A 23,581-nucleotide genomic window follows, 5' to 3' on the forward strand; every position below is an offset into this window, starting at 1 on the left:
GGAGGACTATGAAGATACTCACAGGCGTAGAGAGCCTCACCAATGCCAAGCTCTCACAGAAAGTACAATTAGACTGATAGCAGGCAACTATTAGAAAAGAAAGTCATCGTAGAACCACTGTAGTCGATATAATGCCTGTACGCGGCAGTATCAAGGTCGCCCCGGTTCTTGACCTGGTGCCAGTCCGCCGTGGTATGATATGATAGCAACATCATAAGGCTATTCACGATGCGCTTTTCCAACCATGAGCCTGACCCAATAATAGCGGACATTGGAGAAACGTCGTGCTACAAAGAAAATCATGTTCGGTATTCAAATTCGAGGGTAGATCTCTTCCGAAGAGGAGGTGAGCCTCGGTCTGGGCTCTCAAACCCCGAGGCATGGTAAACTGTACGCTACATGTATACTTGATTCAAGTATAGATATGAGTGAAATCAACGCCGTTGGAAATCGACGTTTCACCAGCACGACTCTCAACAATTTTGGATCAGACAACACAAACAACTTCATCTACTTCATCTTTAACCATGCCTAAGTGGGTTTTCCAGCATACCAAGGGCTGCCTCACCCGAGAGGACAATGAAAAGCTCGCCAAGAGTGTCAAACATATACATGACGTTTGGTTTGCCCGGCTTCTTCACCCACGGACAATTCATCTCATTCGACCCGGACGACTTTTGGTCTGGTGGCGAGCCTGCCAACAGCTTGGTCACCATCTCCATCTACCACGCCGCGGCCAACATCCGCAACGCTCCCGAAGGCCAGAGGTTCCTGTAAGCGCTAGACGGTGTGGCCCGTCCCGTTCTGAAGCCCAAGGGCATCAGGTGGGAGTCCAATGTTTACGAGACTCCGCGTGACTATTGGAGATTGCAGGGCGTGCCGCCTCCGGATTTCCACACTGAGATGCTTCAGAGATGGATCAAGGATAATAACTTTACCGAGGAGGATTAGGAGCAGCTTTTGCGCCAGCAGGGTGACTTTGTACGTTGACAGTGTAACTGATGAGCATGGAGAGCTAACTTGAACAGGATGACTCTTTGTGGAAGCTGCCGACTTTCGATGACGTGAAATGATCAGCTAAAGGACGACTGTATCACAGGTCGAGGGGGAAGAAGGGAAAAGAGGCCAAACCACAAGAAAGCTACTGGTTGAAAGAATATAAATAGCTATAAACAAGTATTAGTATGACATACATCCTGATTATATCTACTTTTAAGCCTAGAGTACCCCTTCTTTATGACTTGTCTTCATTTCAACCCTTAGGACTTGAAAGCTGATAATTGTGATGACCATGGCCAGATCCGAATCCCCTTGAGCCCAAAGGTGACTCGTCACAAGCGGATAATTGCAATATATTTCTGCTAAGCTTGATCCTGTATCTCATAGAACTCCACGGCTTGTTTATGAAGGGTACAAAACCCCCGATCTTAAAAACGGCACCTCGAGTCCCTCAACATCACCATCCTCTCCCACATAAACCACCACCCGGTCCAACGGCTCTCCTCCATAATGAACCCAATCCTGAATCGTCCAGCCGATACAGTTCATGCCCTCAATCATCTTACCAGGCAGATCCGTCTTGAAGTCTGAGCCGATATCAGGCCAGAGATGCCAGACCTCCTTGGTGACGGGCTTGCCGTTGAGGGTCGCCTTCTCGCGGAGGTCGCCTGGAAAGACGCGAATGTTTGGACCAACTGTAGGGAGAAATTCGCCAAGGGAAAAGGTCCAGATTTTGGCGAGACCTGCTAAAATGTCCGTGTTGTTGCGGCGAAGTGAAGATAGAACCATCGAGTCCTTGTCCTGCTTGAGGGACGCTTCGACGGGAACTTGACTCTTGTCTCCCTCGTTTGTAAACCTTTGCTCATACTTTTCTCTCTGCCCTCTTGATACCTTGTCTGCAGCAGCCACAAACGTAGAAAGCATGGCATCTCTCAGGATCGGCGCTGCCTTCATTGGCCCAGCTGTGAGAAGGACCACAGTAAAGCCATATTCGTCGACAAAGTCGAGTTGGCTTCTGTAGTTCTGAGCACCACCGCTCTTGCCGTAAATGGTGACAGTGTGAGGATGGTCTGGGGTAAGCTTCGAAGAGCGAAGGATCTCCCATGGCATCCCCGTCATGGTGTGCTCATTGCCAGCGAAGGCGACTGGCTTCAGCCAGGCGCTGACCTCGGTGGAAGTGAGGTTGATGGTCCGCGAGAGCAAAGCATATGAGAACTTGGAAAGATCGGAGAGTGAAGAGATCAGTCCACCCGCCCTGGTTCTATTAGTCATGGCCCCCCTGAGACTGTTGACTACTCACGGCGTATTCTCCTTGTAGTCTGCGCCCCAGCTACTCTCACCAGGCGGAATGACAGCCTTTTCGGAATCCCCAGGGGAAGGATAGGTACTCTTAAGATCCAGAGGATCGGAAACGATCTCCTTCACAAGCTGGGTAAAGTTCTTTCCAGTGTATTCTTCCAGGGCCATGCCGAGAATGACAAAGGCCATGTTTGAGTAGGCCGGGCGTTCATTCGGCACCGTTTGGGGATACGACGTTGTCATTCCGGTCAAATAATCTGGGTATCTGTCAGTATATGAATTGCCACGCATGGTGTAGGCTCCTACCTTGATGCGAACACCCTTTGTTGAGTCCTATAACACCACAGGGTGGGTAGGCGCTGTCCTCGACTGGTGGAAAGCCGATGGAGAGGAAGACCTCCTTTAAGACGTAGAATTCAGAGAAGCCGTCTGCGGATTGTCAATTAGGTTTAAACTCTTGAATTTTAGATGGTAGTATGTCTCACAATTTGCAGGTGCACCGCTAAGATGCGAAGCCAACATCCTCAAGCTCACACCCCTCCACTGGATGGTCGACTTCTCATCACCCAGCTTCGGGAGAAACTCAGTCACCGGGGCATCCAGATCAACACCACTCTTCAAGAGCACATAGCTAGCAATAACCTTGGAAACCGAACCGATGAGATACTGCGAATCCCTGTCGAGATCCTTGGTGCCGTTCTCATTAGCAGACGCGAGATGGTGATACTCCCAGATGGGAACGCCCGGCTTGTCTTGGTCGGCGCTGATCACGGCCAGCGAAAATGAGACATTCTTCACGGGCCAACCTGCAGTGATGGATCCGGAGACGGCAGCGTCAAGGGTGTCGGTCAGGTTGGCTGCTGCTTCTTTGAAGGTGGCGGATTCACCGAGGGCTGTAGGCCGTGGAAGAACAGGACCTTCAGGGCGACATTTCAAGTTCGCCCTAGCAAAAGAAGATGTCAAAGACAGGATAAAGGTAAACGTTTGTAATAGGGTCATATTGGTAGTGAAGTAGCGAAGGATTGATTGCTCTACAAGCTCATACAGTCATTTTACCCAAGACTCCTGGTCTGCTCTTATACCTCCAACTCTCCGTCTTGATCTTCCAGATCTTCCAGAAACCCATCTAGAGGCATTCGCGTCCTGAATGCGAAATACGAGGCGCATATACATGACACACCCACATTGGCTGCTTGCTTAAAGATCTGAGGATCTACAAGGGGGTTACAAAGTGGCGCCCAGACCATGGGAAACTGGGAATGCGAGATACGATGGTGCAGATCCACATAATCTCCTGATCTACCCTGGATTGTCCAACGAAATGTTAAGCTTGTTTCTCAGCCGTCTCTTAAGGCTCTTAGCTAGGTGAACATGTCGGTTTTCCTGGTGAAGATCAGGTCACGCTCGTGTAAGATCATCATACTAGAAACAAACCCGCAGCAATTCAGTCATTTCATTTCCCTGCTCTCCCTAAATCTTGGGCGTGTCCAACACGCTGGGTATCAACCGCCACCTCTCAGCCGTCCCATCCCTTGGAACAACCCCCATCTCGATCCTCGCATTGACAAACTTGGGCCCGCCGCTCTCCCACTCGAAATCCTTCCACCGCCCGAGAGTAGGCCACATCTTGTCCTTTACAATGCCCGCAATCTTGTCCTTGCGCTGCGTCTCCTCGTCACCTGTGAGGCCTACCACGCTGCTCCACAGGTTCCACGTCTCTTCTAGCTCGTCGACGCTTGAGACACCCATGACGCTGACGCCAAGACGGCTTGAGGATCCCGGGTTGAGCTTGGTGCCGAATGGTGATCCTACGCGCGCCCAGTTCTCAAGCGCCCAGCGGATAGCTACCTCTTCCAGATGCTCGCCCTCCTGCTGCGCAATGACAGACAGGTTTGAGCACAGCTGCCGAAGCTCTCCAGGCGCAGGATGCCAAGTCGCCATGGGACTATTGTCAACGCCACGGGTCGTCAACAGTCCCATGTTGAGCATGCTAGCATTCAGCAAACACTCCACCCCAGCATCCTTGAACCTCTCCAGCAGAGCCTTTTCACCCAGCTGACTATTCTGCACGCAGAAATGTCCATACGATAGAACAGCATCAAGTGGCTCTCCCGTCTCGCGCAAAATCATCTCGGCCAGCGAGGCAAGCGTGTCAACAGGATACCCACTGATGCCCACGTATCGAATCAAGCCCTGATCCCTCAACCGCCGCAACTCCATGACCGCACCGAGAACTTCCTCAGGCGACACAAACTCGACGTCGTGCATGTACACCAGATCCAAGTACGGTGTGCCCAGTCGTTCCAGACTGCGACACACACTGTACCGGATCCAGGCGGGCGAGTAGTCAAACTCGTCGCTCGCGATGCGGCCGGCCTTTGTAATGAGGAAGTAGCCCTCTCGCGGCGGCGGAGGCGTCAACTTGCGCAGCGCATCACCAAGAAGAATCTCGGAGGGACCGTAGTAGGGCGAGGTATCGAAACCGAGGATGTTGTGAGCGAGCGCGCGTCCGACGATGTCGGTATAGGGCATGTGCGCCGGATCGGGATGATACTGGTGGTTGAATGTAGCCGTGCCGAGTATCAGAGGAGGCAGGACATCGGAGAGGGGTTTTCGCAGCGTCGCCATTGCTTCTGAAGCTATCGCCAATGACGATCTAGGGTGGATATACGGGAGGTAGGTTATCGCAAAGAGCGAGAATTTCGGTTCGGGTCTCTCAGGGTCCTTCCGATAAAGGTAATCGGCGCGGGTCGGCTTGTGGAGAAGCCCGAGAGAAATTCACGAGAGAGAGCTTCGGGAAGTGCTCGGCGATATCGGAAAGGACAAGACAATTGAGAGTTGAACGAAACTCCCTCTACAAGATAAAAAGAAAACGTAGCAAAATAAGGGTCCTCCTGTGTTTGTCAGCTCTCCCAAGGGTTCACATATTAGCCTCACTCTTCGTTGCATCCCGATCCGATCCGCCGCAATTAAGCGCGATCGCGGAATATCGCATTTTTCCTTTGGTTCTTTGTGATGAATCATGACCAAGAGATTCCGAGGGTCCGGCCCAGTCCAGAATTAGGTAGTTCAAGTGCGTAATCGAGTCAAGCACTTGCGCCATCGTCGAGTCGACGGTTGCCAATGATTCCAGAGCGTGTGCGTGACATTTTTGACGCGATAACAACTAGAAAAATGGAGGGGGAAGAAAAGGTGAGTTCTCCAATTCGAAAAGAAAAAAAGGTCAGCTTCTAAACGACCGGATGACCTCGATGACTGCATGGATCATCTGAACAGACACACCCGTCGGTCATCCATCTCCGTTCTATTGCCCGCCCGTCGGACTATCCTCTTCCGTCGAAAGCCAAGCGGGGGCTTGGAATAGCATCACCCCATATCTGGGGCCACTGATGACGCCAGATGGGACTTTCACAAGACATTGAGTGTCAACCATTGCGCTTCCCTTCCTTAAACCCGAAGATCACCAAGTGAATCATACGATACAATCTCAAGAAAAAAAGGGGGGACTTGTCCAATTACTAAACGAATAGTGGTGAGTATCTGAAAAGAGGCGAGTTTCATCCATCCTGTTTGCTCCTTGACTCCAGAAACCCATGTTTCTCAAGTCCCATCAAAAGAATCCCATATTCCAGCCATACCATCATTCATACCAAAAAAAGTAAAGCAAAAGCAAAAAAACCTGTCGCGCATCGCCAAAAAGAAAACTCCCAGCATGTGTATCCTCAGCCATGCCCTCAATGCGCCCGACCATTAATAGTCCACAAACAATGACCCATGGGTATCAAGATCCTCCCCTTATCCAAAGGCGCAATCTAGAACCACACCCCCATATTCCAGGGATCGCGCTTCCGAGATGCCCGTGTGTGTTTTCCCCTTGAGCATAGACAAACCCCCCCTGCCTATTCAGACCAGGGAACAACAGAGAACCATTCCAGGTTCCAAAACATTTGTCGAGACACATAAATCTCCGTGAGTGGTGTGACGGACGGAGATGTATCTGCTTGTCCAGCTCAGCCCTGTCAGACTTGCAGGTCCAGGTCCCTCCCTTGTTCGTGATGATGGCTCACGCGCCTGTCGCTCGCTGATACAATAGCAAACAACCAACGCATGGGGCCGAGCGCGCATTTCACCGCTGTAGCGGTCGTTGACTGAGGTTTCACCCTGAGGGCCTAGACGCGCGTGAGGCCTCGACCTCGTGAGAAGCACCCTAATCAGTCGGTCAGTAACAAGTCAAGGGGGTCAAGCGGGACCAAGTTACATACAATCACACTATATAAATGTAGTTAGCATACGATTCTAGAATGCGACATCAAGGATCAACTTACGAAAGACGACGAGGAACCCTCGTTGTGCGTGAGGCAGTATCCGCCGCAGCACTTCCTGCAGATCTTTTGCGTGCGCTCGATGCAGTCATCGCACTATCGTCAGGGTCAGCTTTGTAGATAACGATGGGCAGAGGAAAGACAAACATTCATGCCGCATTCCCAGCAGCTTCGTGAGACGCGGGCCTGTGTTTCTGGTCAGCAAACATGCCACATCAATAGACAAAGGAGATGGATTATTGCTCGTCTCGGAATCACCACCATAGAGCAGATGCATACAATTTCTTTCGCCAGGGGGGTTTTTTGCTAAACCAGCAGCGGCAGCTTATTTCCCGTGCAATGCGAATGACGGTGCGTGCTCGTTCAGGTCGATGATCCAACGTCCATGGTGCAGGCTCTACAGAGACCGTCTCGTACCTTGGCTTTGGTCATTGTTGCCGGCGCCGGCTCCACTTGGTCCAGCGAGTTCCAGCTTCCGTCATACTCGACAATCGTGACGCTCGGTTCATGCATGCCCACGCCGTGAGAATGGCCAAAGGGTTCGTAGCAAGTCTCGCACCACCACTTGTTGCACGTCACGCAGAACCTGTCCCTCAGGCAGTCGGCGCATCGCGCAGCAAAGGCCTGGCCTCCGGGCCGGGGCGTAGTGGCCGCCTGCACGGACGACGAGAGGATCGGCGGCGGAGACAGCAGCGGCAGTGCTGAAGGATGCGTCGTCTCAGTGTTCATGAGGCCCTCGGGCGCCTTGCCACAGGACGCGCAACCGCCAACCGCAAAGGTGGCGATGGCAGGGTTGCAGGCATATCGCAGATGCATCTTGCCAAAGGCTGGCGAGTTACGGTGGCGTGGGCCCTGGCACAGCACGGCATCGAAGGAGATGAGGCCTTGGCATGCGAGAAGGCACTGCGCCCAGTCTGCGTCGATGCCATTGCTGAGCATCCGACCCTTACGAGACCACCAGGCATCAGCCTCTCCCTCAAGAGATTCGCCCAGCGCCTTGTGGCTCTTGTGGTTCCAGCCTGCGCCGACCGACATCTTGGTGGTGTCGGCGTCGTGGAGCAGAGGCGTCGCAGGCTCCTTGGAACCAAAGATGTACAGAGCCTTGAGTCGCGGGGCACCCTCTGGGCGGGTGCTGCGACAGGCATAAGCCAGCGCGGCGCGCAGCTTGCCGTGGTTCAGGTTCTTGACATCGCGGATCGAGAGCATGCGCACGCTGTAGGTCGGGTCGTTGATGATCTCGTGGCAGAGCTCGGCCGTGACCGAGAGGCCGTCGAGGATCAGAGATTGAACATCGCGGAGAATGTCTCGCTGCTTGAGCGTCGAAAAGATGCCCCTCAAGGGCCCGGCGTAGAAGCTGTAAGTGGGAATCGCCAGTTAGCTAGCGGGTCATTAAAGTGGTCGCAGCGCCAGCGACAGGGGGTTAGATAGCTCATGATGGGGAAGGGACTCACTCATCCTCAGTCAAGTACTCGGAGAGCTGCACATTGCGCCAAACAGAAAGACTACGCTCAGCTTCGGTGTTGGTGGTGCCGAAATGCGCCGTCTTAACCCGAGTGAGGTCGACGTGACGAAAGACGCCCGGCGTCTGCAAGATGAGGTACCGGAGGTCGCGGCAGGTCGCGGCAAGGTTCAGCAGGCCAGACACGGGGAGATAGGGCAGCGTGTTCCTGAGAACGAGCGAGTTGTATAGAGCGTCGAAGAGGGTCAAGCCCTTGGGTCGGATCTGGAGGATCTCTACGCGCGTTTCGTGGTCGACAATAACTTGGCTCATGTCAGGCTGACCAGAATCTCATGGGCAATCACGGGGGGAGGATTAATGAAGGACAGCCCAACTGGCAAGGAGGGCTAATGAAGGGAAGGGGGGAGGATGAAGACAGGAGAGAGAAACAAGAACAACAACGTCGAGGAGGACGAGGCTGTTTAAAGATATCAACCATGAGGCGGACTAATAAGACAGATTTGTCCGGGAGCACCAAGCACAAGCCCATGCCCATGCGCAGCGGCCAGGGCGGCAACGATTCGCTGGAACGAAAGCTTCCTTTCCAGACATGGTTTCGTCTGGGGGAGAGAGAGATGGCCCTGCCCTGTCTGGGTGTGGGATGGGCATGGGATAGGACAGGTCAGGATGGGATGAGATGAGATTGGATTGGCGAAGCTAGGTTCTGCGCTGTTGGGATTGTCCCTATTGAGGAGGCGAGGGAGGGGAGGGTGTACCCAGTATTGGGATGATGCATTGGCATTACAAAGGCTGTTTGGAAGCTGTGTGATGAAAGCTTGGGCATTTTGCTGGCAACCATCTTGGGAAGCGATAGACGGTTATCCAATGTGTGAGCTCATCATCATCCACCACGGCCGGCCACCTGAGAGGTCTTGTTGTTGAGCCCCCCACTCTCTCTCCCCCGTCAGAGAGACACGGTAGAGCGCAGCCGGCCGGACCGGACACAAGTCAGATATGCTGCTGAGGCAGCACAACACAGCACAAGGACGACTCAACCAAAGACAAGAACCAGGTTAAAGGGGGGCGGGCGGTTCAACATAGGTAAGGGATCGGCCCGTCAGAAGAAGCTTGCGAGTGGAGAGGCGTGTGTGTCTGTTGAGTCACGAACCCTAGTCGACTAGCGACTCTTGTCATGTTTGATGAATGGCCGACCTGAAGGCTGGCCGGCCTGATGTCTTGACAAGATGGCATCACCAGCCCCAGCTGGATCCCATCTTATCGCTGGCAGCCCGTGTTCGCAAGCGGTAGCTCCGCTTAGGTAGGAGGGGGGGAGCTTGTCCCCTCAGGCGCACCATTCGAGTGAGCCTCTGGTCTTTGGGGGGTGACCAGGCGAATGGGGGCTCAAGACGTAATGCAATGACGCTGCAAGAACCATGGCCCGGCTTCCTTTGTCCGCCCGTCTGTTCCAACGTTTCGTTCGTTTCGCCGACCTCGACAGCACTTAGCTCCCCCAGAGCCCTTGTCGGTCCCCTACTTTTGAGGCTGTCAAGTGCAACACCCCCGGCCCCCTTTTCGGCCCCTTCGGGATGCTGTGCAAGCTTGCTGTGGCGGGCCTTGTAAGATGGGGGAATCATGGAAGCATCCAAAGCAACTCCGCGGTGAGGGGAAAAAACACAACAAGTGGTGACGACCTCTTGTCATGGTTGGATACTGGATGGGCAGGGCGGGTTGGTTGTGTCACATGTCCGCGATCCCACCTGTAATGCGAGGGATGGGCGGTCACAGAGGCCAGGCTGTAGGCCGGTCCCTTCTGCAGGCTGGCTGGTCTATCCCAGGCAAGCTCGTTCCCTGGGAATTAAGGTCCAGGTCCTCGACAAGCTTGACCTGATCAACGTACCAGAATCTGGGGGGTCCGCTCGCAGATCGTACCAAGCCCGGGCGGGTGGGGCGAGGACAAGACAGCGTCAAGCCTCATGATGGTCTTTGCTGTGCTTTCTGCGTCCAAGCAAGTCGCGGATCTTGCAAGGGATGGATAGGTGAGATGTGACTTAGATGAGCTGGCTCGTGTTTCTGCTGTGCTTCGACCTGCCGCCGCCAATCTCTTCTCCACGTTCCGTGCATTGCAAACTCCCCGTCGTTGTTGTTACTCGGAGAGGCGTGCCGGCAGTGCCATCCATCTCTTTAGCCAGCCATCATGACCCTAGGCTTGCTGCATTTAGCCGCCTCTGCCCCCAGTGGGGGGACATCACACATGCAAACGAATCCATCTCAAACAAAAGACGCCGGGCAACGTGAAATCGGCATCTCGCAAGACAGAGAGAGAGAGAGCGGTGAACTCGGAGATAGCCTGCGATCGGCAAGTAAAGCGAAGGACACCTTACATTGCCCGCACACAATGCCAAGACCTCGACTCCTGGATACCACCGAGTATTTGCCAGCATGAGATTGTGTGGCGATGGTCCCTGGCGCGCTATACCGTCAAGTCAAAGCCTCTAGCCGCACCAACGTGGTTGGGTCGGGTTTCTTCCCGGGCCCGTGTTGTTGTATCTCGCCGATTAGATTAGTTAGATGAGATGCTGCGCGTGCGTTTGTCTGGGCGTAGTTTATCTCGAACTGGATATTTGTTCGTTGCGCACGTTGGCCTTGGGGTTGCAATTCCCTTTTGGGGGAATCTCATGACACCATGCCGCTTCTGTCGATGCTTGCCGCCCGCTGCCAAGACCTCGTCTCGCATGCATGACCGGAAGCTGGCTGGATGTCGAGCCGGCATCGTGATGCACAATATTGTTAGTGTCGCATGAAACCTGGGGTTGAAGGCGCGAGATTTCGGAAATATGTTGGTCCACGTCCGCTGACGAGATGGAAGATTATGTAAGGCAATTCGAGTTGCTTGGCTGCCTGGTCGTCACGGTTCAGCTTCCAGACGATGCTGGAAGAACGTCACCGAATTCGCTGACTGAGCATCGTCTTTTTAATTATTGAACGAGTATGTAATTAATGTACGACCTTCATAGCAAACGTGTGGGAGTTTCTTTCTCATTTTTATCAAAACTTATCGCATGACATGCAGATTCTCTAATTAACCTCTTGACTTGCATCTTGTCTCTTCTCTCCACTATCTTCAAGCTCAACCCCGCCAACCGATCATTGCCTCTTCAAGTTTCCTGCCATCTCCTGCAACCGACCTCACGATGGAGGAACCAGCTCCCTTGCGCTGGTCGGGCGCGTTTCCTGTCGTTCATCCATCAGCTGTAGCAACCAAGAACCTTAGAGGCGACAAGATCCTACTTCCTCAGTCCGCCCTCGAACAGTTGCTTGCTGCAGCGCAATCCCGACCCTCCAATACCTCGAGCCGATCAGACCCTTGGTCTTATTCCACAGCATCACGAAGCGATGCCGATAGCGCACAGCAGTTACCGAATCCCCTTACGTTTCGCCTCGTCAACCCGAAGAATAATAATGCGGTCTTTGCGGGTATCAGGGAGTTTTCAGCTTCCGAGGGAACTCTGGGGTTGAGCTCGTGGTTGGCGGAAGCTCTTGAAGTGCAAGAGGAGGATTGCTTATCACTCAGCCAAACGGAAGACTCCATTGAAAAGGACCCGGCGCTTTTCCAGGAGGGAAACATGGACATGGACGGTATTCAAATCAAGGTCGAGGCGCGACAACTTCCGAAGGGCACCTATGTGCGACTTCGACCCTTGGAGGCGGGGTACAATCCGGACGATTGGAAGCCACTGCTCGAACGACAGCTCAGAGAAAACTTTACTACACTCAGCACAGGCGCCATGTTGACAGTGAAGGGCGCACGTGGTGAGGAGTTCAAGCTGCTTGTGGACAAGGTTGCTCCTGAGGGAGATGGCATCTGTGTTGTGGACACAGATCTTGAGGTTGACATTGAGGCTTTGGATGAAGAGCAGGCCCGGGAAACGTTGAGACGCATCATGTCAACACAACGAGGAACATCGGGCGGTAGCTCTTCAGGCGGAGAGATTGATATATGGAAGCCAGTTGATGGGCAGGTACTCGAGGGCGAATATGTGGACTATGTCCTGCCATCATGGAACCGATCTCAGCCTCTCGTCATCGAGTTGAGCACCAGCGAAGACGAGGATGCACTGGATCTTTTCATCACGCCAAAGTCTTCCCGACAGCGAGCGCCCCCGCGAGAAACAGCCCATGTATTTGGCGATTTCTCTCCAGCGACGAATGGAAAGAAAACTGTTGTGTTAAGTCCCACCAACGTGGAACTTGAAGGGGCCGAGCAGATCTTGATATCCGTCCATGGCTATAAACATCTAGACGCCGGGGAGAGCTCTACACAGGCACTTCAATACTCATTACGAGCCAGCGCCAACTTGCCAGACGAGCAGTCCGGGTCGAATGGGGTCGACGGACAGGAGCACTCTCCTGAAGATGTTCAATGCAGCAACTGTTTACAGTTTGTCCCCAAGCGAACCATGGTTCTTCACGAGAGCTTCTGCCGAAGAAACAATATCGTGTGTCCAGGCTGCAAGTCGGTTTTCAAGAAGGGTTCTCCGGAATGGGAGGCACACTGGCACTGCGAGAAGGACGACGCATTTGGAAACTCGACACATAGCAGAGCGAAGCACGACGACGTCTTCCACACACAACGTCAATGTCCTCACTGCGAGTTCTCGACCAATTCGCTAGCTGATTTGGCAAGACATCAGACGAGCGTGTGCCCTGGAAAGCTTATTCTCTGCCGATTCTGTCACCTCGAGGTTCCCCAGGAAGGCGACCCATTCAATCCCAGTCCGGAGGTGGTGCTTTCTGGACTGACGGCACATGAGTTGGCAGATGGCACTCGAACAACGGAATGCCACCTTTGCGACAAGATTGTTCGACTTAAAGATATGGAGACACACCTTAAGCATCATGAGCTTGATAAAGTGTCCCGGGTGAAGCCGCCTATCTGCCGCAATGCAAACTGTGGGAGAACAATGTTTGGCGTTGGCCCAAGGGGTCAGGTCAGGCAGGCAGCTTCAACTGAGCAAGCCCAAAACGATATTGGGCTCTGCTCGATCTGCTTTGGCCCTTTGTACGTGAGCATGCACGACCCAGAGGGAAAGGCGCTACGACGACGAATTGAGAGGCTTTATCTTCGCCAGCTCATGACGGGATGCGGCAAGGCTCACTGCGCAAACTCGTGGTGTAAGACAGGACGAGCCAACGCAGGACTCGACCCGAAGCCCTCGAGTGCGAGGGAAGTTCTCCCTCTAGTGAAGCCGCTTCTTGCCAGCATTCCGAATATGGACGAGCCGCTATACTTTTGCGCCGATGAGACGAGTCAGAGGAGTCGCAAGCTTGCAGAGATGATGTCCAGCGAGGGCGTCTGGGATCTGGACTGGTGCATCGCTGCGGGCGAAGCTGAGAAAGGGAACATGGATAAGATGAGGGACTGGTTGCAGGCTTGGGCACCAACAAGATAGAGGCGTTCAACATAGACTTGGCAGTTAGGTGATACCACGGAGTGATGATGCTACGAATGTATAGAGGTCGTTGATTGGGAGTTTCAAGGCAATGGATATGCGTGCAGGATAGACTATCTAAGGCATAATGGAGCGAGTTCTGATAATGTTCTAGAGTATATGACCATGCCAGGTGTATCATTGGATCGTCGTCGTCTTGGCGAGGAGCCAAGCCACTATATGCCAACATGGATGACAGCAAACGTGGACTTTCTGCATTCGAAACAGCTGTCCCGCCTGAAGATGACGCGGCAATGCTCGTCCATATCTGGAAACATGTTGAAGAATAACCAAGGCACGGAAGGTTAGGGCATCGGAAGCCTCGGAGACTGCGTTTTGAACAGTCGCGTGATGTTGATGTCGGTGGGAACAACCTGAAAGATCACACACGTACAATCGGGAGCAATAGGAAGAATACGAGACTTTGTCGTGGACAAGGCTAAAGAAGGGGAATGCGAAACAAGGAATTTGCCGGAGTCTTGATGATTGGAAAGATTAGAGGTTGTTCCAAGTTGGTGTGGTGTATGGGTGACAGCTTGTTTGATCCATGACGTTGGGATGCTTTGGTTTGCTGGCCAAAGCTTGGGCTTTTTATGCGTGAGAGAACAGGGAATAGCTAGGTCCGAGTACGAGCATGATGAATTGTTTACCTATAGAATTGAAACCGAGCACGGTGAGCAACTGTTCATGTTCACGGTGACCGGGTATCAAGTTGAGGCTTGCTGCAGCTAGGTATTCCAGGTACCGTCTCCATCGGGATACAGTAGGTGGCCAATTACTTGTGATGGCGCCAGAATACCCCGCTGGGCATGAGGGGAAGAACCTGAAAGTTTCCATTAGCACGTCGATTGATTACGACGCCGCCCACTGGCAGCCTCCACTGTATGTTCCATTCTTTCTGGAGTGGGCTCCATGCATGGAGCTGCGAGATGGGGAGAGAAAGCTTAGGTGAGGTCAGGTCCCCAATCCGTCCCCGTCCCCATCCCCATCGGCTCCGGCTCATCCATGGGAAAGCCATTCCTCACCTCGGCCCTCGATGCTTTCCTCAGTCAACAAACTTGACGTCGACATCAACATCAGACCTTCTGGCTACCCATCGCCAATCATCACCATCAAGCATCCATTCGCAATCGCTTCCTCACATAGTACCTGCCCCGTCAACCCCGCCTCCAGGTATTCACCATTTATCCGCCCGCCTGGCTCACGGGCTCCGGCACCCCAGCCCAGCTAATCCAGACCCAGCCCAGCCAGCCAGCCAGCGCCATCGACTCTGGCCGGCCATTCTTGTCCGCCAACGCACAGCACGACAGAACAGGACAGGGGCCACCTTTTATCAGCTCCGGGCAGCTACAGCACCTAACCTAGCCTATCCTATCCCGTGCTCGCTCCGTGTCTCGGCTGGTGCTACGCCGTGGGCCCAGCCTCCAGTCTAGTCTAATCCACAGTAGTCACTGACAACACGATACGCCCGTCCGTCCCCTCCAGCCGTCAAACATCCTCCCGCCGTTATCACGAGAGAAGACGATACAGACCTTCATCGACAAAGCTCCTCTTTGAGCCCGCTACCCCGTATCCGTACCTGCATCACTGTCGCATACCACCTTCTCCATCTACGGTAGCCTCCCGCCCCAAGCGAAATGCCCTCCGGGACGACCCCCGTCGTCTGACGCCCCTCCCCCATTTCCACCCATCGCGGGACAGCCGGCCGCCGATCGAGACGGGCCTTTTCTGTCCATATCGCTCAGTGCACTCTTTCGTGGCAGAACTCTACTTCTCCTCTGGCCATCAACATAGATTCACCGCATCTATTTTGCAACCCCGTTATTCAACGACGATTCTTTGTTGCTTGTCACACTCGGCGACGCCCGACAATCACCGCCTTGGTCCCTAACACCGCCGCATAAAGACCAGCGGCTCGTGTGCGCAATCGCGCCATCCGGCTAACCTCGAGCAGCCGCCGCCGTCCTCCCAGCATTCATCATGGGTAACTCGAGTACCAAGGAGGCCCGACCTGAGGGCGATCCCGGTCGGCGCCATTCAACGCCTGGGGATCCCTCGGTCCGGGAATACATGCATATGAGGGAGTCGGGGACAGCTTCACGAAGACGCATGAGTAGGGCAGAGATCTTTGGTATTGGCGCTGGTTCCTCCCGCGAAAGACAGGATGTCCCTTTTGAGCGTCGCGAGACCAAGCAGGAACGTGAGGCGAGAAGACTTGAAAGAGAGCGTGTTGCGCGAGCAAAGGAACGTGAGCGCAGTATGCGCGAGGAGCACGTCGATGGAGGTTATCTGGTCACATTGGGCACCTACACGGGAACTGAAGATTTCAGCAAGCCTGTCGTGAGGCAACTACAGGTATTGCTTACCGCTACTACAATAATCGCTAGCATGCTGACAGCTGTACCATGCAGATTGAGAGAAAGCTTGCGCCCTTTTGGCAAGGTCTCAACGATTGGTCTCCTAGCTGGACTGAACACCAGCTGATTGCCGCTGCCCGCGGCCTTCCGATCCCCGCCGCCGATGCGCCTCCCGATCCGGACCTGATACCACAGCCGCCTGCTCCCGTGGAGCACCCATCAGCCTCGAGCCAGAACCTTATGGTGCCCATGGGGCCTCGGACCCTTTCCGTGGCATCAGATCGTAGCGGATCTAATGCTGGATCAGGACTCCCATCCCCCGTATCGGCCGGGCCAAACAAGTCCAGCTCTCCATTCAAGCCTCGAGCAAAGGCGCTCGCCGCTGCCCTGAGTGTCGGATCTCGTAACGCCTCGTCGACAGATCTATCGCCCAAGGAGGTGACTCTACCTCACGATCCCTTTGTTAACGGCCAGCCGATCGAGGTCTTCTTGTACAAGGATGCGGACGACTGTCCCATCTGCTTCCTTTCTTATCCCCCTTATCTTAACCACACACGATGCTGTGATCAACCTATCTGCAGTGAATGCTTTGTACAGATCAAACGCGCAGATCCTCACCTTCCCGAGCACCACCCCAACGGCGAGGCCAGAGACCCTACCCAGGGTATCACACCGGACGACCCCCCGGAGATGCTTACTTCGGAGCCATCGTCGTGCCCATACTGCCAGCAGCCAGAGTTTGGCGTCACGTACGATCCTCCCCCTTTCCGCCGTGGCCTCGTCTACTCTACCATGCACGGCAACCTCCCGTACGGCACGGCCATGTCGTCGCAGAGCTCCTTGAATAGTACACTTCCCCCAACCTCGCCGGCGCCAACCGGTCGCAGGCGCACACATAGTTTGTCTGCGAATGCGCCGAATGTCATCACTACAGATCGCGTACGGCCTGACTGGGCGGCAAAGCTGGCATCGGCTAGAAATCACCAGGCCCGTAGAGCCGCTGCCGCCACTGCGCTTCACACCGCCGCTTTTCTTATGGGTGGGAATGAGCAAAGATCGATACTGAGACCTGGACGTTTCAGCAGGAGGAACACTGGAAGCAATAACAATGCCAGTGGAAGCGCCCAGAACCAGAGCCAGGAAGGCTCTCAGATCGACGCGACCGAGGGACCAGAGCCTGGTGCTGGGGACTCATCTAGGAGCGTTCCCGGAGCTCGACGCAATAGGATGGACGAGCTCGAGGAAATGATGTTTATGGAAGCCGTTCGCCTTTCGCTGGCAGCGGAAGAGGAACGCAAGCGCAAGGAAGAGAAGGCTATACGAAAGGAGGCGAAGAAGCGAGAGAAGGAAGAGCGGAAAGCAGCCAAGAAGGCCGGCGCTCATCCATATGGTGGCAGCGCCAGCGGTGCAAGTGGAAGCAGCCTATCTTTGGGCCTGGGTCGACGACGTGGCAATAGTACTGCCAGCAACTTGAGGATGGAGGCTACAGTCTCGAGGGCATCGCAAGCATCCAGCACTCCCGAAACGCCAGCGGAAACCAGAGCCAAGGACGAGAACGCAGGAAAGGGTAAAGGAGTTGATCGGGGCCCCCAGGAATCTCACACCGGGCCGACGTCTTCCTCGAGCTCTCTTCCTCTCCCGTCAGCACCTCCCCGAGGGGGTTCGCATCTTAGACAGATGAGCAACGCTTCCTCGGTCGGATCGTCTCTGGCGGACAGCCCTGCTGGTAGCTACACTGGGCCAGGATATACGGGCGCCGATGGAAACCCTCGGTCTAGTGGACTGAGCCTTGGCGCCTACAGTGACGATGGAGATCGCGATGCGGGAAGCGCTGGAGCTGAACCCATGTTCAACTTTAGCAGCTTGGCTCAGATGGTCGGGGCCAATCTCGAAGATGGGTCAGTTCGGCGCGAGGGTGACGACACGGAGTCTCCTGGTAGCGGTGTAGCTCCACACCCACGGCCATTATCCCAGGTGAAGGAAGATGATAAGGAGGACGCGGATATAGAGCATGTGGAGGAGGGTGGGCAAGCTGCCAAGACGGAGGTATACACGGGCTCTCTCTGCCCGCCTGCGTTGACCATTACACCGGAAACGCCAGCACCTACGAATGATAACGAGGCAGAGGACAAGCAGCTTGGACACCCGACAGTGGCAACGCTGGCACAATAAACGAACAAGGCGGTCAACCAGGCGAGATTCGACAGTAAGCACAAGTGGAGTCGGGATTGTACAGAGATGAATCGGTGAGTAGACAGTCAACGACGGATGAATAGTATGTATTTTGTATACGACAAGCAAGGGCATGCCAAGGGTGGGCAGGTAGCGGGCATGTAATAGTTGTGCCATGAAAACTTGATTTAGCGACAATTCTTTCGATGTGAAGTTTGTGATGGCACGCATGAGAAGACGATATTAACTTGACTAATGATCTACATAGGAACAAGGTCGATATTGCAACATGTGCAACTTTAACTTCCTATTTCGTATCGAATCCTCTCAACTTGGTGTTATTATTCTTGTCGCACCAGTTCAGCCTCACAAGGGGCCCGTGGGATTGGCCAAATCAATGCACTCATTCAATACGACGACATATGAACCCTGACGAACGTCCAAATCCCACGGCTCCAAAACTTCCGATCCCACGTTTCGAATCCTTCAGCTGATGTCATCCTGTCTATGCCGGTTCGCCAAGGTACGAGTTGTGCCAAGGGTTGTCACAATTGGCCCGTGATCCCTGAGATTGAAGGGATGTTTCACAAGCGAGGAGATGGAACGATGAAGCGAAATTCGAGTGTTTCCGCTTGAGGGCCAAGGCTGATGTGAGATTTGGTATCCTTGTGAGTAGAGAGGTGATATAGAAGAGTTGAGAGCCTCTTGAATGGTTCTTGTTTGGCCATTCTTTGCTTTACAACGCAGGATTCTTTAACTCTATCCGTTATCTATGTGTATCGCACGACGCAGCATGTCTCGCCAGGTCTACGCCCACTACATGGTATTTGACCATATTCCTCCCTCGCAAAGTTCCCATCTAACACAAACTCAGGTCGGCCTCACCGACGGCCAATCCCCCGAACAATGGCAAAAAGACATTTCCGACGCAAAGGCAGTCGGAATCGACGGTTTCGCCCTCAACATCGGCACAGACACCTGGACCCTGACCCAGCTCCACCAAGCCTACGCAGCCGCCGAAGCTGCCTCGTTCGGCCTGTTCCTCTCGTTTGACATGCAGACGAGTTCTTGGGACTCTCCCGCCGTTGTCGATCTGATTAATCAGTTCAAGGACTCGGGGGCGCAGATTAAGAGGGATGGGAGGCCGCTTGTTAGTACTTTTGAGGGGACTGGGTGGGCGGACCAGTGGGAGGGTGTTAGACAACAGACGGGGGGTATTTTCCTCGTGCCGGATTGGAGCAGTATTGGACCTGATGGACTCAGGGATAAGTTGAGTATTGTCGATGGAGCTTGTAAGTGTTTCTCGAGAGGGAGTTGTGTTTGTGCTAATAAGTGCAGTTTCGTGGAATGCTTGGCCCAGAGCTGGAGAAACAAAGATGACAGCCGACGAAGACAAGCTATACAAGTCGGTCCTCGGCGAAAAGCCTTTCATGATGGGAGTAAGCCCTTCATTCTACGTCAGTAAGTATCTCCCCCTCCTTCAACCACCAAACCCCTATTAACAAAGTGCAAGACCTCGCGGAATGGGGCAAGAACTGGTACTCTTCCAGCGAATCCCTCTGGTATGACCGCTGGCTCCAAGTCCTCGACGTTCTCCCCGATTCCATCGAGATCATTACTTGGAACGATTTCAGCGAGTCGAGCTACATTGGGGACATTGTTCCTTCGCAGATTGTTAGCGGTGCAGAGGTTTATGTCGATGGGTATGAGCATTCTGCTCTACGCTCTGTGTTGCCTTATTTTATTCAGGCTTACAAGGCTGGGACTCCTGATGTGCCTCTTCCCGATGGAGAGACGGCCGTTGCTTGGTATAGAACCACATCTGCTACCCTCGGTTCCGATGGAGGCACAGTCTGGGGTCAAGGCGGTTCCGAGAGCGCAAGCGTCGGCGCCAAAGACGTCGTCAGCGTCGTAGCCATCACAACAGGCGAAGAAGAAGTCCTCATCAAGATCGGAGACTCTCGAGAAGAGCGATTCATCGCCAACGGCACCGGTACCAGGGCAAGCTACTTTGAAGTCCCCTTTGATGGCAGCCTCGGCGAAGTTAAGCTTGAGATGGGAGGTCGAAGTGTCGTTGGAGGTGCTATCACTGCTAATCTGCCATCGACGGGGTATGTCAACTTTAATGCCTTGGTCATTGGGCTGTAGATGTTTTACCTGGTATAAAGTTGGCGTGTATACTTTCGTGAGACTGGATCATCTTGATAGTCTTTGTATTTTTAGACAAAAAGATATCATGTCTTCTTTACTTCAATCTGAAACTTTTCTATCCACTCCGTAAACTCATCCTTTTCACCCTGCCATCCCAACTTAAGAACCTCACCAACCCCAGCAGCACTGTTAAAGCACTCCTCCATAAGTCTATCAATCTCCTCAGGATCAAGATCATAAAATGCACCAGCCAAGTCACCAAACTGATCCGGTAGCCCCTCTAGCACGTTGGCCGTCTTGTCTAGTCGCTGGGGCATGTCGGATTTGGTGGTATCCTTGGGGAGTTTCTTGAAGCGGCGCTTCGAGATGGCTTGGTAGAGGAGGACGACCATCCGGAGACGTTTGAGAGTTGAGTCGAGACGGGGACGGATCTTGTCGGGGTCCGACCTGGGGATTGTTCCTCCTGAGTTCATGAGGTCGTCGAGCATGTCTTGCTTTGAGATGGAGGCGTCGCCGAGTTGATCTGCCAGGTCGTCCACCTCATCTTCGTCTTCGTCGTCGTCGGGTTCCTCGTCTCCCCATTCCTTCATCTCCTCCATGACATCCTTGAGCGTGTCTCTCCATTGTTCCGCCTTCTTGACAAAGAAGCCCCCCACACCCATGGTAGCCAAGCCAATAACATCATCGCAAGCTGACCACAGCATACCCGTTAGAGCGAGACTGCCCTTTCCGCCATCTCTGTTTCCACCAGAGAGAACCTTGCCATCCTTGGGAACCTTCTGCAGCAGCTTTTCAAGCTCAGCTAGAACCCTTTGAGCTCTATACGCAAGCTCCTTCCGCACAACAGCCGTGTAAAGCTTCGTCTCGCATGCTTGCGCGGCACTCGCCAATCCGGGGATGGGACCCTTGACGAGTTCTCGAATAACGGTGGCTACAGCACTCGGCGTAAAGGGTTCGTTGATGACGAGAAGAGAAATCTTTGTTCCGTGGGCTCGGATAAGGGAAGACGAGTCGCGGGCGAGAGCTAGGGCGTCGATGTCTTGAGTGGTTGGATCTGACGTGGATGAGGAGGATGGGTTTCGTTGGATCTCGGTGAGGACGGACTGGAGCTGTTTGAGGAGGGTTGTTGCTGTTTCGACGAGGGTTCTAAGGGCCTTGATGGCCTCTTGATCTGTAGGGGCCATCTCGTATAATCCGTATCAGAGAAGACGAATAATGTCGATATTGTCAGTTGGCGACTCTTGATGTTTTCTTGGAGGGGCAATATTTTTTCTTTCTTATCCCCCACCTTTTAGTGCCCTCACCCCTCCAGTGGGTCCATCATTCACCCGCCGAACATTTACCGCCCAGGGGGTGTCAAGTCCCCTGCAGTTTAGTTTCAGTGGGTACCTCTCCCTTGTCGGTCCCGTCTCGTCTCCTTCTGGCTGACCTGTCCAACTCCAACTCTCAACGAGAGCGAGAGCGAGAGCTTCGATATTTGAACATTTAGAGCCTCGACACGTACAAAATGCAGCATCCAAGCTCTGTGGCGCTGCTGAGCGCTATCTACGCCTTCACATTGGCCGCTGCTGGCAGTCTGCCAAGAGGTGTAGGCCCTGAATGTTTGCTACCCTCCTGAAGCTATCACCAAGCTTGAGCTAACAGCTATCAAGTCGCCGCTCACTACGACGGCAAGGAGTCCTTCTCTTGCATCACAAACGCCGCCATCAAGCTGAGCTTGAGCCAGATCAACGATAACTCGTGCGATTGCCCCGACGGCTCCGACGAACCTGGCACCGCTGCCTGCGCCAACATCGATCCTCTCTCCCCCGAGCAGCCCCTTGCCGGTTCCGCCTCTGGCACGACCAACACCACCAATGCTCTTCCTGGCTTCTGGTGTGCCAATGAGGGCCACATTGGCATGTATGTGCCTTTCAGTTACGTCAATGATGGCGTGTGCGATTACGATATCTGCTGTGATGGCACCGAGGAGTATAGTGGTGTAGGCGGTGTCAAGTGTGAGAATAGGTGTGCCGAGATTGGCAAGGAATACAGGAGATTAGAAGAAGAGAAGCGAAAGAACATGGAAAAGGCATCCAAGCAACGAGACATTCTCATCAAGGAAGCTCAGTCTCTCCGTCAACAGGTCGAAGCTAAAGTCGTCGACCTCAAGAAGGAGATTGCCAACCTCGAAGCCAAGAGAGAAGAGCTAGCCAAGAAGCACCGCGAGGTCGAGCAGGAGGAAAAGGGCAAGGTCGTCCGCGGCGAAGGAACCGGTGGAAAGCTGGGTGTTCTCGTCGGATTGGCCAAGGCACGCGTCAACGAGCTCAGGGATACACTCAACAACGTCGTCGACCAGCGCGACGCGCTCAAGGACCGAGTCGGTGAGCTGGAGGAGCTTCTGACCAAGTTCAAGTCCGAGTATAACCCCAACTTCAACGACGAGGGTGTCAAGTCTGCCATCAGGTCTTTTGAGGACTACTCGGCTCGTGTCGAGTCTGAGAAGGGTCAGAGGCAAGACGTTAATGACGCTGATCTCTTGAGTGTCCTTAGGGAGGACAGCGAGAGCAATGGAGTCAACTGGAAGGAGTTTGAGGAGAGTGCCGGCAGCGACACCGACATCAGTAAGTTACTCAATGCCTATCTACAAGCTATCACTAACATGTCCAGTCTACAACTTCGAGGCCTACCTCCCGTCTTTCGCCCGCTCCCTCCTCCACGGCACCCTCGACTCCCTCCGCGTCTGGCTCGTCACAAACGGCCTCCTCGCCGACAACACAGCCCCCGGCCAAGAATCCACCCTCGTCCGCGCCGCCCGCGAGGCCCTCGCAGCCGCAGACCGAGACCTCGAGAAGAAGGCCAAGTCCCTGGAGTCGGAGCAGGCAGACCTCGACAAGGACTACGGCCCCGAGGGCATCTTCCGTGCTCTCAAGGGCAAGTGCATCAGCCTCGACGCGGGAGAGTACACGTACGAGCACTGCTGGCTCGACAAGACGATGCAAAAGTCAAAGAAGGGACACGGCCACAGCTCAATGGGTTTCTTCAACCGCGTCGACCGCGACATCGCCGACGACGAGGAGCGTCTCGACGGAAAGAGCCTCGGTAAGGGTGAGCGCATTGTTCTCCGGTATGAGGACGGACAACAGTGCTGGAACGGTCCCAAGAGGCGGACCGACGTGTGGCTGGGCTGCTCAGAGACCGAGGAGCTCTGGAGGGTCAGCGAGGCGGAAAAGTGCGTCTACAAGATGGAGGTTGGAACGCCGGCTGCCTGTGACTTTCAAGAGGTCGCTGCGAGGCAGGCCTTTCGTGGAAAGGATGAGCTATAAGGAGATGGATCAAGGTAAATACTATGCCTGCTATCGCATATAAAACAAT

The 23,581-nt window shown here is 54.0% G+C and overlaps 8 protein-coding genes across 8 annotated transcripts; 4 read left to right on the forward strand and 4 right to left on the reverse strand.

The window, feature by feature from the left end:
- Positions 1–1,401: 1,401 nt before the first annotated feature.
- Positions 1,402–3,297, reverse strand: NCS57_00345000 (Beta-lactamase domain-containing protein; the record flags this gene model as incomplete). The annotated part of the gene is made up of 4 exons (XM_053053443.1): positions 1,402–2,254; positions 2,300–2,555; positions 2,605–2,727; positions 2,784–3,297. The coding sequence occupies 4 exons, from the start codon at positions 3,295–3,297 to the stop codon at positions 1,402–1,404; spliced, it is 1,746 nt and encodes a 581-aa protein (XP_052915603.1).
- Positions 3,298–3,768: 471 nt separating this feature from the next.
- NCS57_00345100 (Aldo-ket-red domain-containing protein) lies at positions 3,769–4,926 on the reverse strand (the record flags this gene model as incomplete). The annotated part of the gene is made up of 1 exon (XM_053053444.1): positions 3,769–4,926. The coding sequence occupies one exon, from the start codon at positions 4,924–4,926 to the stop codon at positions 3,769–3,771; it is 1,158 nt and encodes a 385-aa protein (XP_052915604.1).
- A 1,541-nt stretch (positions 4,927–6,467) lies between these two features.
- On the reverse strand, positions 6,468–8,391 carry NCS57_00345200 (uncharacterized protein; the record flags this gene model as incomplete). The annotated part of the gene is made up of 6 exons (XM_053053445.1): positions 6,468–6,505; positions 6,561–6,567; positions 6,624–6,716; positions 6,768–6,806; positions 7,038–7,974; positions 8,072–8,391. The coding sequence occupies 6 exons, from the start codon at positions 8,389–8,391 to the stop codon at positions 6,468–6,470; spliced, it is 1,434 nt and encodes a 477-aa protein (XP_052915605.1).
- Positions 8,392–11,249: 2,858 nt separating this feature from the next.
- On the forward strand, positions 11,250–13,508 carry NCS57_00345300 (AZUL domain-containing protein; the record flags this gene model as incomplete). The annotated part of the gene is made up of 1 exon (XM_053053446.1): positions 11,250–13,508. The coding sequence occupies one exon, from the start codon at positions 11,250–11,252 to the stop codon at positions 13,506–13,508; it is 2,259 nt and encodes a 752-aa protein (XP_052915606.1).
- Positions 13,509–15,527: 2,019 nt separating this feature from the next.
- Positions 15,528–18,076, forward strand: NCS57_00345400 (uncharacterized protein; the record flags this gene model as incomplete). Its single annotated transcript, XM_053053447.1, has 2 exons — positions 15,528–15,902; positions 15,959–18,076. 2 exons carry the CDS (start codon positions 15,528–15,530, stop codon positions 18,074–18,076), a joined length of 2,493 nt encoding a protein of 830 aa, XP_052915607.1.
- Positions 18,077–18,848: 772 nt separating this feature from the next.
- NCS57_00345500 (uncharacterized protein) lies at positions 18,849–20,224 on the forward strand (the record flags this gene model as incomplete). The annotated part of the gene is made up of 4 exons (XM_053053448.1): positions 18,849–18,899; positions 18,951–19,368; positions 19,415–19,537; positions 19,590–20,224. The coding sequence occupies 4 exons, from the start codon at positions 18,849–18,851 to the stop codon at positions 20,222–20,224; spliced, it is 1,227 nt and encodes a 408-aa protein (XP_052915608.1).
- An 86-nt stretch (positions 20,225–20,310) lies between these two features.
- Positions 20,311–21,411, reverse strand: NCS57_00345600 (uncharacterized protein; the record flags this gene model as incomplete). Its single annotated transcript, XM_053053449.1, has 1 exon — positions 20,311–21,411. One exon carries the CDS (start codon positions 21,409–21,411, stop codon positions 20,311–20,313), a length of 1,101 nt encoding a protein of 366 aa, XP_052915609.1.
- Positions 21,412–21,734: 323 nt separating this feature from the next.
- On the forward strand, positions 21,735–23,532 carry NCS57_00345700 (Glucosidase 2 subunit beta; the record flags this gene model as incomplete). The annotated part of the gene is made up of 3 exons (XM_053053450.1): positions 21,735–21,828; positions 21,880–22,830; positions 22,877–23,532. 3 exons carry the CDS (start codon positions 21,735–21,737, stop codon positions 23,530–23,532), a joined length of 1,701 nt encoding a protein of 566 aa, XP_052915610.1.
- Positions 23,533–23,581: the final 49 nt, after the last annotated feature.

This window comes from Fusarium keratoplasticum, chromosome 3, assembly GCF_025433545.1.
Source record: "Fusarium keratoplasticum isolate Fu6.1 chromosome 3, whole genome shotgun sequence".
Taxonomy (NCBI): domain Eukaryota; kingdom Fungi; phylum Ascomycota; class Sordariomycetes; order Hypocreales; family Nectriaceae; genus Fusarium; species Fusarium keratoplasticum.